At 37.2% G+C, this 14,469-nt stretch overlaps 1 protein-coding gene across 1 annotated transcript in view; it reads right to left on the bottom strand.

Annotated features, from left to right (window-relative positions):
* The window catches only part of Dpyd (dihydropyrimidine dehydrogenase), an 813,096-nt gene that overhangs the window by 512,501 nt on the left and 286,126 nt on the right, over positions 1-14,469 (bottom strand). Inside the window, exons 9-10 of the mRNA XM_032896921.1 lie at positions 12,565-12,672; positions 10,461-10,630 (exon numbers count right to left, since the gene is read on the bottom strand). Of these exons, the coding sequence (XP_032752812.1) occupies positions 10,461-10,630; positions 12,565-12,672 (278 nt within the window). The remainder of the gene's footprint in view (positions 1-10,460; positions 10,631-12,564; positions 12,673-14,469) is intronic.

Here is a 14,469-nt window from a genome sequence, read left to right on the forward strand (position 1 = left end):
CAGTCAAGAATTGTCTGGTGTGATGAAGTTAACTGCTAGTGGAATGGCAACTCTTCTTTCTCATGTGAAAAGTGTGGATGAAAGAAGGAAGCTCATCCCATCAGTGACTGGGACTTGTCTACATCCCCTTAGCAACATGCTTCTGGATACAAAGCTGGTAATTTCAAATGGGCATCTTTATCTACGAAATGATTTGGGCAGGGTTTACCTCTTAGAAAATTATGAAGCTGGGAGCTGCACAGTCAGATAAGCTGTGTAACTAAGTAGAAAATGGAGCCTGAACTAGCTGTGTTTCCTGTGAAAGGTGAAAATACTCACACTTCCTAGAGTCCACTTGACCTAAGTTAAAAGAAATGGTGATGCTGCATGGTGATGTCAGTGATAATTCACTTCCTCTTGGGTACCTGGAATCTTCTATTTACTTCTATCCATTGAATCAGTAATAAATCTGGAAATGAATTACAACCAACCACGCTAGTTTGATTCTAAAGTCTAATATCCTCATACTTTGCTAACCAAAGAGATAAAAGAGAATGAAGGAACAGGATAAATTCTAGATACCCACATGGAATCCCATACTGATGAGTTTTCTGGACAAGTTTTGTCTAGTTTATAATTTTAAAATATGTTTTGTTTATTCTGTGAGAATTCTATACATGTATACATGGATTTTGGTCATATCAACTTATAATCCTCCAACTTTTCTTTGCACTGAGACTCTGCCTGAACAGTGTCCTTATCCAAAGTTTATGTTTTCTTTATTTTAGATAACTGACCGAGGCCAGTTAATGCTACCTATGTGCCCAAAGGTAAGCAGCCATCTAACAAAGCAGGAGCTCCACTCCTTATGACAGAACTGATACTCTGTCCCTTAGCAGCCATCAATAGCCAATAGTTATTCAGCAAGGGATGCTGTCCTTTGAGTCCCTCCCTCAGTCATGCTGGAATTTGGCTGCATTAAAATTTTTTTGGCACAGGAATTAACAGGAAGTGAGGATAGAGTGTACAGCATTTTAAAAATCTACTCACCCTCACTATCTGTATCCACAGCCATCATTTATACGCTATTCTTTTTAAAAATTCTTCAAAATGCAAGAATTTTGAACATGAACAATTCTATTACTCCATATGAGAGCTGTGTTAAACATTGGATAAATATTGTAGTCCCTTCCCTGAGTCACTATTGGGTCACTGGATTGAGTCACTCTTGAGTTACAAGACCCAGAATTGAAATGTAAAGAATTACTTAGAGGATGCAAAGTGACTTTGCACAGCTATCATAGAATTTATCAGTTCTAGGAAGAAAAGGATGTTTCTACAGTATTCATTTATGATTGATGATATTCCCCAAACCTGACTAGATCTCACTGTGCTTCACCTTAGATTTTGCTGGAGTAAAGCAATAGTGACTGCTATTGTAATGCTTCACAAAAAGGTGACTCCGTATAACTTTGTGTCTTGGAGGTATCTTTTTCAATCTTGAAATGACTAGCTATGCATATTCTGTTCAAATTACAATCCTGTCTTCTATAAAATGTCAGCCTTTTCTTACTCTGATATATTTTCATTAAATCCAATGTTTTAATATATTGCTTGACAATGTTTTCTAGTTTTAGTTAACTTTTTTAGTCCTAGGTTAAATTTTAAGAGTCAAGGGGCCATGGAAAATCATAGATGTTAATTTGGTAGTGTGTCCTGTTTTTAATAAAAGCAGCATAGGGGAGATAGGTTTATTTGGCTCACAAATCCGAGTTACAATCCACTCTTTGAGCGAAGCAAAGGAGGCAAGAGTTTCCATACTATGCCCACAGTTGAGGGCTTAAGGACGCGACTGCATTTATGCTACCTGCCTGCATCATTGCTCTCAGCTGACTGTCTTCACTTGATACATCGCTGAGAACATCCTAGGGAATGGTGCCGCCCACAATAATTAGGGTCAATAGACAAACAATCAGAGTGTTCACAAGTCAGCCTAACCTAGATAAGTACTCAATTGAGATATTTTTCTAAGACTGTTTTAAGTTGTAGTCAGATGTCATTTAAAAGTAACCATCATATATGTAATGAGATAAAATGAAAATTTAAAGTTAAAGTGATGACTTATCGGAAACATATCTAAAATAGTCTTGAGATGTACAAATGCATAGTATATATTTTATAACTATTTAAAATATTCTTACAAGGTTAAGATACTTTTATGTAGTTATTTAACATGGATTAAATAACATGATCTGCAAATTTGAAGTGAAAACTACTCTATTCTTGGAGTCAAATAATGAATTGAATAAAATAACTTATGGAAGAAACCTGCATTTTAATTTGTGACATTGGAATAAAGAAATAGCAACCCTATGCAGTGAGTGTTGGACAAGCATAAAGTACAGAAGGCCATAAAAGGTCTTGAAATAAAAGTGAATAAAGGAGAGACCAGAAGAAATCTTCAGAAAAAAGTATCTTTAGGGAAGGCCTTGAGAGAGGGTCATGTTACCCTCTTTAGAGAAAAACAATGCTTGTAAAATAGATGAAAATGAGCTAGTGCAAGGACTGAAATTCCAACTACTCAAGAGGGTGAGACTAGGGAATCGCAAGTTCAAGATCTGTCTGGCTCACTCAAGAGATTCAAGGCTGATCCTCATAGCCTTTGAAGACGTTATCTTGAAATATAACTAATACAAGGAGCTAGGAATGTAGCTCAGAGGGAAAATGCTTGTGTTAAGTGTTGGAGGTTTATATTTAATTTTCAGAACTATAATATAAAGTAAGATATTTTATGATAGTTCTTGTGTCCTTTCCTATTCTTGTGCTATATACTGATTCAAATTGGATTTAATGTTACCATAATTCAGGTATGGTGGAATGTTTTTATTGGTTATTTATTTACATTTCAAATGTTATCCCCCTTCTCAGTTTCCCCTCCACAAGCCCCCTATCCCTTCCCTCCCCCTGCCTCTATGAGGGTGCTCCCCCACCTGCCCTTTCTATTATCCCAACTCCCAGGAGGCGAGGCAGGAGGATTAATTGGCCTCCATCTGGCTACATAGTAATTCAAGGCTAGTCTAGACTACAGTGCAAAATCGTATTTTCAAATAAATGAATAAATAAAATAATTACATTTTAAGGTTTCCCTCTTATAAAACAGTGTGCAGATATTGAAGAGTTGAAATAAATAAGATTAAAGGCAGACCGGCTACTAAAATTAATAGAGCAATAACCAATATTTAACATGGCATATTATATATAGACATATGACATGCATATAAAAGACTTTGATAACATTTCTGAAGATAAATCATCTTTAGCCCTACAGACACCAAGAGCCAACATATGCGAAACACCCATGTGACATGTTCCGCGTTGCCTTTAAATGCACGATCTTGAACGTTCACAAGCTTTTGTTGGGTCTTGGCCAGTTAGCAGTTCTCTCTCTCTCTCTCTCTCTCTCTCTCTCTCTCTCTCTCTCTCTCTCTCTCTCTCTCTCATATTTTTCTCTGAGTAGTAAAATTAAAAACTCTGGGAATGGACAAACGGAGCCCTTCCATAGGATGCAACTCCAGCACTGATATCACAGATGGAAAACTCAGACTAGGTTTTACAATCGGGCACCAACACGCTCCAACTTTCAGTTCAAAACCCAGTCCTTCTAACTGCTCACACTACATGAATCTGACATAACGCTCCATCACATGTACACGTCCAGATCCTGAATGTCACGTCTCTGCATTCAAAAGCATTCAATGTGCATTTACAACGTTAGTACTCCAAGAGCCCCTAACTACCACTAATTAATATTGTCCGCCTAGGAGCAGTTTTGCGTATTTAGTTGTTTGTCTTCAACTCCCCTTGGCCAATCCTGCTAACAAGTCTCCGATCACGTTCCATGAAGGACGGCTCTCGAACGATGTGCAGTTGACAAATGCAAAGGAGCCACTAGGCGTATCTACCTCACTGGGGGAAGTTACATTTGTGAGTCTATACAGATTCTTTACTAAAATTAGTCTCAGGTCGATGAGTTTTTTTAATTATTAAATAAAAGCTAGGGAAGCATCTGTCACTGGTACAAAAATAAATAAATAAAAGGGAGTAGCAAGATACAGAGTATCCAACAAGCAATGTAGCCTTAACACCATCATTTAATGCTAAGAGTACTGTGTACAGGGCCTGTAAGTTGTGTCCCATAAAAAATATAGTGTGGCTTACGTTGTATTGTCCTAAAAGGATTCAATTAATAGGTATAGTCTTTCATATGGAAATGTATTATTTCAAAATCACAGTAAAACATGTGTTGACTAAATGAACCAAAGAATCTGTCATAAATATTTATATTAAAATAATAGATAGTCTCCATTACCAAGACAGCCAATCCTTTAAATAACAAGATTTTTTGATAACAGGCAAATCTAATCAAACCAGTTACTATCCTGATAAATTGACCAAGGGACTAGGACATAGACACCATCACAGTACAGAAGGAGAACTGATGTAGCATGCTCTGCTGCCATTTAGAAACTAAGTAGGAATATGACAGACTCCTGCAATATCCCTTATGAATGGGATTTCTTATTAAAACTAATATTGAGCCATATTCTTCCCAACCATGATCAATAACAGCTACAGAGTCCTTCCTTAACCTCATCGTTTAAATTGATCAAGTCAAGCAGGTCTATTGAGTCCTGACCTTCATGCCTCCTTTTAGGGATTCCCAACCGGCTACAGCATCCTGGCAGTTCTGTCTTATATGTCAACAGCTTTTAATACCGGCATTTTGGGGGATTCTGTTATCCTGTGAAATTTAATCTCACCTATTTAAGCTTGTGGAAAGTACTGGAGGGAATTATTAACAGATTTTCCCTCATCTTCTTAAAGGATAGCACTGAGTGATTGGCTGGGTTCCCCAAGGACTGAGGGCTGAGAACTGCTAGTGTGTCAGTAGCATCCTATTTAGCATGTGTGTGAGGCCACTCGGGAGCCCGAGAGACATTTGGAATCAGAATTACATCAATATGCTGATAACGCCTCCCTATCTTCCTCTCATCAAACCTATATCCTTTGGCATTAATGCTTTCTTAACTAAGAGGGAGAATACCTGCAAACAGCACACTGCTTATGGTTCTAATTAGACAGCTGGAAACTCATTGATGATACATTAGAGCAGTGGACCAGCCTCAGCATCACCAGGGAACTTGTTAAAATGCAAATTCTCAGGCCCTTCCCAAACTTACTCTGAAAGAAATTCCGGGGACAGGACCTAGAGGTCTGTGTTCAGCAATGCGATTTTTGATCCACTCTAAAATTTGAAAGCCTATACATTTGACAATCAGCTTGCCCTTGTCCTTGAAATTTTTAATCTGAGACGCTTCCTAGTGTTGTTGGTTGAAATATTTTTAGATTCAGGCATATTGGTCCTGGTTAATTGTGGGGGTTTGAATAATAATATAAAAAGCTCCCCATCAGTGTAGATGTTAGAACACTTGGTTCTCAGTTGGCAGTGTTGTTTGGGGAGGTGGTACGGTCTTACTGAGGAAGTATGCCACTGGAGTGGACCTGAAGATACCGTAGTCTTGCCCTACTTCAAATGTTTTTTTCTGTTTCATTTTTGTTGTTGAGGTTGTGATCTTTCAACTTCTTGTTCAGGCAAACATTTCTACCACCTGTTGCATGCACACTTATCATCATTGACTTTCCATCTGGAAGCATATACCCAAAGACATTTCCTCCTACAAGTTGATCTGGTTGTAGTGTTTTATCACGGCAACAGAAAAATTAAAATATAATATATAAAATATAATAACTAATTATTAACAATAGCCACCCAAGGCCCAAATTCTCAAGCAAGGTACTGACCTCTGTATTCATTCATGTCTATTATTAAAGGTTCAGAAAATGCTCTGTTGGTCTGCTTTCTCTTCCCTCAAAGACAGAATACTGGATTGAAGTTTTAGACATATGAATGCTGAAGTATTCAGCGATGAGACAATTTGCTAATAAAGAAACCATGGCATTTAAGCTTTCAGCGAAGTACAAATTATTATCTTATATGTACTTGAGAAAACAAAACTCATATAGGCTTCTTGCTTCAATATTCATTTACTGTACATCAATAGTGTATGGTCGAAATTCAGGTGTGTGGAGAGAAGGAAGCATATGAGAAATTAGAGAAATAGAGAAGAGTGTGGATGCTATTTTATTAGAATAAGTCCTTGAACATAAACTCCCAAATCCCATGTATTGAAGTAGATAAATGATACTTGATCTCCACTGTGCTAACATCCTATTTCCACTGTAAACATGTTCTTTAGAAGTATTACCAAGTAAATATTATGATGAATGAGTGTGGAAACTTTTAATTGCTGGAATATTCCAAATCAGAATATCATAGACAGTGGCCACATGCTGTAGCCTAAAGTCTATATGTACACACACACACACACACACACACGCACTTACGCACGCACGCACACATTATATAACTACACATATCATATATATCATAACTATAATAATGTTAATTATTAGACATGACACTAATTATACAACTCATGCTGTGGTTTTGCCTTAAGTCATTACATGGGACCTCTAAAAATTTTAAATTCCATTAAACTGGAATATTAGTGGAAGAAATCACATTTTGTGTTCTGTAGGGAATCCTGATGCTACAACTATGTATCAAACACTGTATATCAATGCTTGATGAGAAAACTGATAAAACTGAGCAAGGTAGATGACCATAGTATTTGATTTCATGAATAAAGATGTCAAGTCATTTTAAGAATATATTAAGGTTTTGGCTACTTGAAAAGCAATAATAAGGAAACGGTCGTTCTAAGTATAAGTAAGCCCCAGATCAACTAGAATTCTACTAAGTGTCCACTGAAGACATGCGACTTGTGTTCCCGAGGTCCATTCCTTCCGCTTAGCACCTACACTGTAAAATCTTCCTTTCTGCATACTATCACCCTGATCAACAGTTTACTTATTAGCCACTAACCAGCCTTCCCACTTCTGTATCTACAGTCCCATAGTCAACATTCTGCAGAGTAGTAAATCCAAAAGGTATCTTAGGCCTTCATCATTCTCTATACAAAACAGTCCCAAGGTTGTACTTTCTACCAAGTAGAAGATTATAGGTAGCCACATAGACAGCCCACAGTTATCCTTTTCTCTTCACATAGACTCCCTAGAAGACTTCCTCTGTTATGACTAAGAAATGTGATACATCTACACAATGGAATATTACTCAGCTATCAAAAACAATGACTTTATAAAATTCGTAGGCAAATGGTTGGAACTGGAAAATATCATCCTGAGTGAGCTAACCCAATCACAGAAAGACATACATGGTATGCACTCATTGATAAGTGGCTATTAGCCCAAATGCTTGAATTACCCTAGATGCCTAGAACAAACGAAACTCAAGACGGATGATCAAAATGTGAATGCTTCACTCCTTCTTTAAAAGGGGAACAAGAATACCCTTGGCAGGGAATAGAAAGGCAAAGATTAAAAACAGAGACAGAAGGAACACCCATTCAGAGCCTGCCCCACATGTGGCCCATACATATACAGCCACCCAATTAGACAAGATGGATGAAGCAAAGAAGGGTAGACCGACAGGAGCTGGATGTAGATCGCCCCTGAGAGACACAGCCAGAATACAGCAAATACATAGGTGAATGCCAGCAGCAAATCACTGAACTGAGAATAGGACCCCCATTGAAGGAATCAGAGAAAGAGCTGGAAGAGCTTGAAGGGGCTCGAGGCCCCATATGTACAACAATGCCAAGCAACCAGAGCTTCCAGGGACTAAGCCACTACCTAAAGACTATACATGGACTGACCCTGGCCCAACCTCATAGGTAGCAATGAATATCCTAGTAAGAGCACCAGTGGAAGGGGGGGAAGCCCTGGGTCCTGCTAAGACTGAACCCCAGTGAACTAGACTGTTGGGGAGGGCGGCAATGGGGGAGGGTGGGGAGGGGAACACCCATAAGGAAGGGAAGGGGGGAGGGGGATGTTTGCCCGGAAACCGGGAAAGGGAATAACACTCGAAATGTATATAAGAAATACTCAAGTTAATAAAAAAAAAAAAAAAAGAACATTTAACTATGTCAACAGTGCCAATCTTCACTCAGTGTAATCTTTTCTATATGCAAAACGAATCAGAAAGACCTATAAGACCACTCTAAGAGAGAAGCCGCTGCCTTTCCCTCCACCACATTCTGCACCCAAGCAAATACATGTACACTCCATATGTCCGCATATCAGTTGTTTTCTCCACAGTACAAGTTACTTTTCACTATAGCACTGATGGTCTAATACATTTACTTTCAGTTTAAACAAGTGCATTAAGTTCTTGCTTATTCCCTTACTTATTTCTACTTATTCCCTTACTATAAGTTTTATGAAGGCATGGAATTCTCTCTGATATATTCCAGTCACCTGAGCTGATGCCTATTATACAATACGTAGTCACTCAATGTAAGGTGCATGAATACAAACATTTACTCTGCTAAGTAATTACCCAGTCTGAGATTTGTTTGTTTGTTTTTCTGAATTTTATGTAAGACAGAAAGAGCTGCCATATATTTCTAGTCACTCTAATGGAAGATGAAGAGAAATTATGATACTGTCAGGAATGAAATAATTAACCCTGCCATTTGGGATGTTAAAGTGTGTTTATGGAATGTCCTCCCAAAGTTAAGTTCAAAAGCTCCTACCTCACTCAACAGTGCTATTTGGAGGTGATAGAAACTCTAGGAGGCAGACCAAACTGAAAGAAATGTGTCACTGAAATAGTGACTCTGATGGATTTATTCTGTCCCCTGTCCCCCTGCCCCTTCACGGCCATCTGGAGGTGAGAAATTTACCTTGTTACCTGTTTCTACCACAGTGATCTGGCAATGTCGACCTAAAATAAATCTTTGTTCTGTTCAGTTTTGCTTTAATTTTTATCTCAGGCCTTCTAGTCTCATCAAATAGAATGATAATACATGTGATTAACTTCTATTTCCAACCCTCAAGGGTCATTTTTTGGTCATGAAACCTTTTAACTCATAGTAATAGATGAACAAAGTATAAAATATTTAGTGGAAAGAGTGTTACACAAATTTGTTATATTCCCCAAGTCCAAAACTATGCAAATCAATGAAAATAAGTAAAATTAGCTCCTGTTTCTCTTTTAATTTGGGTACTTAAATTTGTAGGATGAAGTAAGTGAACTAATTAAGGCCCAAAAGTGAATTTCAGGGAAGATTCTTAGTATTATAAGAACACCTTGGACAATACATATTAGAAGTGTAGCTGGAGTAAAACCCACAGAGTAAGGCTGAGCTTTGTGGCCCAGCTATGAACTACTACGGGTGATGGATCATTTACTAAGGTCAATTTGTACTGCGGTTAATCCTCATCTGACAAATCACCCACCGACCGCAGTTATAATTCTTGCAGATCGAGAGCCTCCAAGCATGTGTGGGCATTCTCAAGTAAATCAAATTCAAAATACTGATTTGAATAAAATGGGTAATCTATCTTTTCATAAATATACTCAGTCTATGGCCTAACAACGAATATCCCTTTTAAAACATTATTTTTTCTGATACCGTTACAGTCGGAGAGATCGGGGTGTACACAGCCAGGTGACGTTCTAATAGAAGACTAGTCAGAAGGAAATGGTGTCAAATCTCTCATCTTTACTAGGTTAACTAAATACTGAATCTGAGCAGTGTTCATAGAGAAGCTCTTTTAGAGTACTCTGCTGCAATTTCATTCAATTTTCTTTGCAGCAGAAATAGTTGACTCTAAATGTGAACAGAGTGTGCATAAAAGCATATTATATATGTACACATATGTGTTTATAATATACAATACATATATTGTCATATACATATAATTAATGGCATATATACATGTTTCCATATATGTATGAATATAATATATACTCTAGTTTTATATGTAATATATACTCTAGTTCTCTCTATATATGTAATATACATTCTAGTTATATTATATATATTCTAGATATAATATATATTCTAGTTATGTAATATATATATTATATATACTAGTAATTGGACTTCAGGGATCTTAAATGTTTCCAATTATAACATTCATATAGCATCCACACATTTTATGAAAATTGCAGATTGTTGAGGTTATAGATCTAGCACATTTGACAGAAACTAATTAGAATACACTTCAAAGATATTAAAACACTGATTAAAAAATGATAGACCAGTGATTTTGACCCAAATACATGTACCATTTTACCCAAATTAATATTTAAAGTTCCTTTTAAGTGGACTGTCAGAATGAAAATAATTACTTATATCCTAGAATTCAATTATTTTTTCGTCTGTCCATTTTAAGGACAGTCTAATTATTTAAATTAGGACCGCATATCAACAGTGTCAGTGCCTAAAATCTGTAGGATTCCACCCCTAGCTTTTCCAATGCTTCTACTTCACCTCCTCTGGAACTGCTCGAATATTAACAAAGCCCTTTCTGAAGACGATGAACACGCGACGGGCTCCGCAGCGCAGAGCGGATGTTGCACAGTCAAACGCAGTGTCCCCAGCTCCGAGTACAATCACGGCTCCCCTCACGGATGGCAATGGAGAGTGACAGGCGCACATTCCTGAACGATGAAAGGAAAACCCCATTTTCAAGTAGAGAAACCATTTCTGCATGACAGCTCAAAAGATACTTGTACTCAAAGCACTGTAAAATTGCATCTTGCCGTTTTCCAGGGTGGAGTGTCACTATCAAATTATTCTGCTTCGTTGAAAGACAGTTTTATTCCCATTTAAAAAATATGCTCATATATGTAATTTTATATTCAGTACCCTTATCTTCCTTTTTTCCCTTTCGATATGGACTGCTGTAACACTTTAAGAAATTTTTTAGTCATGATAAACAGAAGGAATCAACTAAATGTCTATCAAAGGCATGATATATATTTTTAGATTTACATAATTAAATGACTATACTTCAGTGAAACAAAGCAATCCTTATACCATCAGCCCATAATTTATAACATTTTGTTAAAATACGTCACATCATTTCTAGCATAACTCTACTATATATTTTATATTTAGTAAATTTGTAAAATTATGATGTTGACTAAATGTCATATTTATAACTCGGGAGTATTGTTAACAATGGCTACAATATAGCTTTCTCTATTGAATTTCTCTGCTCATTCTGTGAAACTAGAATATCTATCTTTTTTCTTAAAACTGTTCGATTTAATTAATGCCATGCTTGTGTATGTGCAGACATTCACATGCCACGGTGTACATGGGATGGAAGAGAACGTCTTCCGGCTGAAATACCTCTCCTGCCACAGAGTGGGATCCAAGGATGGATGAGTGTCTCAGGCCTGCATACAAGAGCCTCCACTTGCTAAGCTATGCCATCAGCCAAGAAAACAGGACTTGCTAAGTGTGTATTTCTCAGAGTGTGCATAGGAAGAGCTGGTATCCTTATCAGGATCCTTGGAGGAGAAAGAAATTCAGATTGTGTTCTATACCGGACAGTACACTATTATCAGTACTGTATTATAAACTGCTGATAAGATAAATTACTATAATTTTTGAAATGCCACCCCAGATGATGACTAGACCTATAATTTCAATAAATACAATAATTTTGTTTAGATGATTTTCTTTTGGGGATTAGACAATTGACATTCTGTGATATCAAACACGAACTTGGTGCACCATGATCTTCCTGTGGAAAACCCGACAAGCTTCTAGCATTGAGGGCTTGAGAAACGGATATGGGAGACAACCTTCCCTATCACTGCCTTTCAAATCACTTAATACTTGTCTGTTTAAATTTTTCAAGGAAAGGGAAGCATTCATTTTTTATCATGTCTATACATAATTAGGCATAGGAACAGCGATGTCTCAGTCTCCTTCAGAAATAAATGTTTAAAAGGTTTAGACCATCTAGTTAAAGAAAAATACTACAGCTTCTTTATCATGAAGACAAGGGCACTAATGGAGCCAAAGCTTGGCATAGTCTTCCCTTCAGGTTGTTCGTCTTGGGGTACATGAAATAATAGTGTGCATATCAAAGTGTCTTCCTTTAACTGCTTAGAATTACTGCTCCAGAAGAGTCCTTGATCTTCCCGCCTCTGCAGACAAACATCATTTCAGACGTGCGAACACTCATCCCTCTTTAAAATAGCACCCAAACTAGAAATCGTGTCCTTATTGCAAGAATTTATTCCAGTGGAGCACACACACACATGCACGCATGCACACGTTCATGCACACACACACGCACACATGCACACACACATGCTCTCACACACGCACACACACACAGACACATTCAAGCACACGCACATGCTCACGCACGCGCGCGCGCGCGCACACACACACACACACACACACTTATTACTGCAAATATTTGTATCAGTTTTTTAATGTTTTTACCTTAGTGATGTTTATTCAAGGATCCAGATAAGATAGGAATAATGTCTTTTTGACTTTGAATTTAACATAAATTTATAACGTGTGGGGCAACACAGAAAACATTGAGACAGAAAACAATAGATTTTACCTGGTTTACTACCTTTGGCGACAAGTGGCAAAAAGTCTTTGGATGTGTAAAATCCCTGGACTTGTGTCAAGCCTTGGAAAATATGGTCCTTTTTGGGTTCTGGCAAACCTATTTAACAAAATTTAAAAAATATCATTAGCAATCACTTTACTGAATGGTCATTAAAATTAGGAAATTAGTGACAATCTTTAAAATGCTGTGGTTCTTATTGGAAACATTATCTGTAAACACACCAGAAAAGAAATGTAGATCAAACAGTCGTACTGGCTGATTTTATGCCAACTTGACACAAGAAATAGTCATCAGGAGAGAGCGTCCATTTAGATAATGTTTCCACAGGATCAGACTGTAGGCAAGCCTATAGGGCAATTTATTAATTAGTGACTGATGGAAGGGGCCAAGTCTATTCTATTATGAGTATTAGCATACCTGTGCTGGTCGACATATATATATATATATATATATATATATATATATATATATATATATATATATAGAGAGAGAGAGAGAGAGAGAGAGAGAGAGAGAGCTGAGCAATCCATAAGGAGCAAACAAGTAAGTAGCAGCCCTCCACGACCTCTGCATCAGTTCTTACCCTTCTGTTTGCTCTCCTGCCTGACTTCCTGTCCTGACTTCCTTCAATGATAGACTACTCTTTGGAAGTATAAGCCAAAACCTTTCCTCCCCAAGTTGCTTTATGTCATGGTGCTTCATCACAGCAAAGAGTAACCCTAAGTATCAATGATCTCACAGATCTCATATTCGTTTTATATGAAATTAAATATATATCACAAACTTCATATTGTATGTATATGCATATGCAGAGAGAAATATATTACATAACAATATACAAATCATAATATGCACTGGTACAGTAACAATGGGGAGATTAAACTCTTCTTTATGCTCTAAGGAGAGATGTTTAAGAGGACACAGAGTGCCGAGTGGCAGAAACCTTTAAGAAAACTAAGAGCAAACAAACAAAAAACCATGGGCACATATTTAAGTAATGGACAAGAAAGTTTATTCTAGGGAAAGTGGACATTAATATATCCCAAAGAATAGATGCACTTTACAACAAAAGTTCAGCTTCTCATCAGTGTCAAACTAAGTGTATTAAAGCATGAATGATGGAGGTCGATGAGATGGCTCAGCGAGTAAAGGTGTCTATTGGCCAAACTGCCAGACCTGAGGTTTGAATCCATGTGAAGAAGAGACAATAGATGCTACAAAATTTTCTTCTGACCTCCTGATGCTTGCCATACACACCCACAACACACACACACAGGCACACGCACATGCATACACAGAGGCATAGTAATAGGAATAATAAAAGATTGGTGGATAAACAGAAAACCTTTAAGAAAGTAATAAAAAATATTCATTCCATGCCTGGATAATACATATATAATTCTTAGTATATATTAGTCTTAAATATTAATAAACACTAAATAAACTGCTAAGTCTAGGCAAATTTACTGGTTTGTGTATGATTTCGGAACTGACAAGTTGGAATTGGATATGATAATATTTTTTATTCATCCATTCATTCATCATTGTTCACTTGGATCAAGACATAGGCAAAGACAATCGGGTTTCTTATTCTTTCATTTAAATCTGCATGTGGCACTATGATGGATTTGTCATTTACTGGGTCAGAGTTTTCCTATAAATGTTTCAGAGGGAATTGGCAAGATGTTCTGAGTTATGAATGTTGGCTTAAGAAGATGAAAAATGAGTCAGTAACTAGACAGACTCAGGATGATTAAATTATCCCCGCACCCTACATAGCTCAGGTCACATACTGAGTCTCATGAGTCACAAAGACCTTGTCTCTAGTCCAGGTAACTTATGTCTCAATGTGATAACCTTAATGTTCTGGTCATGGTACCATGGAAGATTGGT

This window comes from Rattus rattus, chromosome 3, assembly GCF_011064425.1.
Source record: "Rattus rattus isolate New Zealand chromosome 3, Rrattus_CSIRO_v1, whole genome shotgun sequence".
NCBI lineage: Eukaryota > Metazoa > Chordata > Mammalia > Rodentia > Muridae > Rattus > Rattus rattus.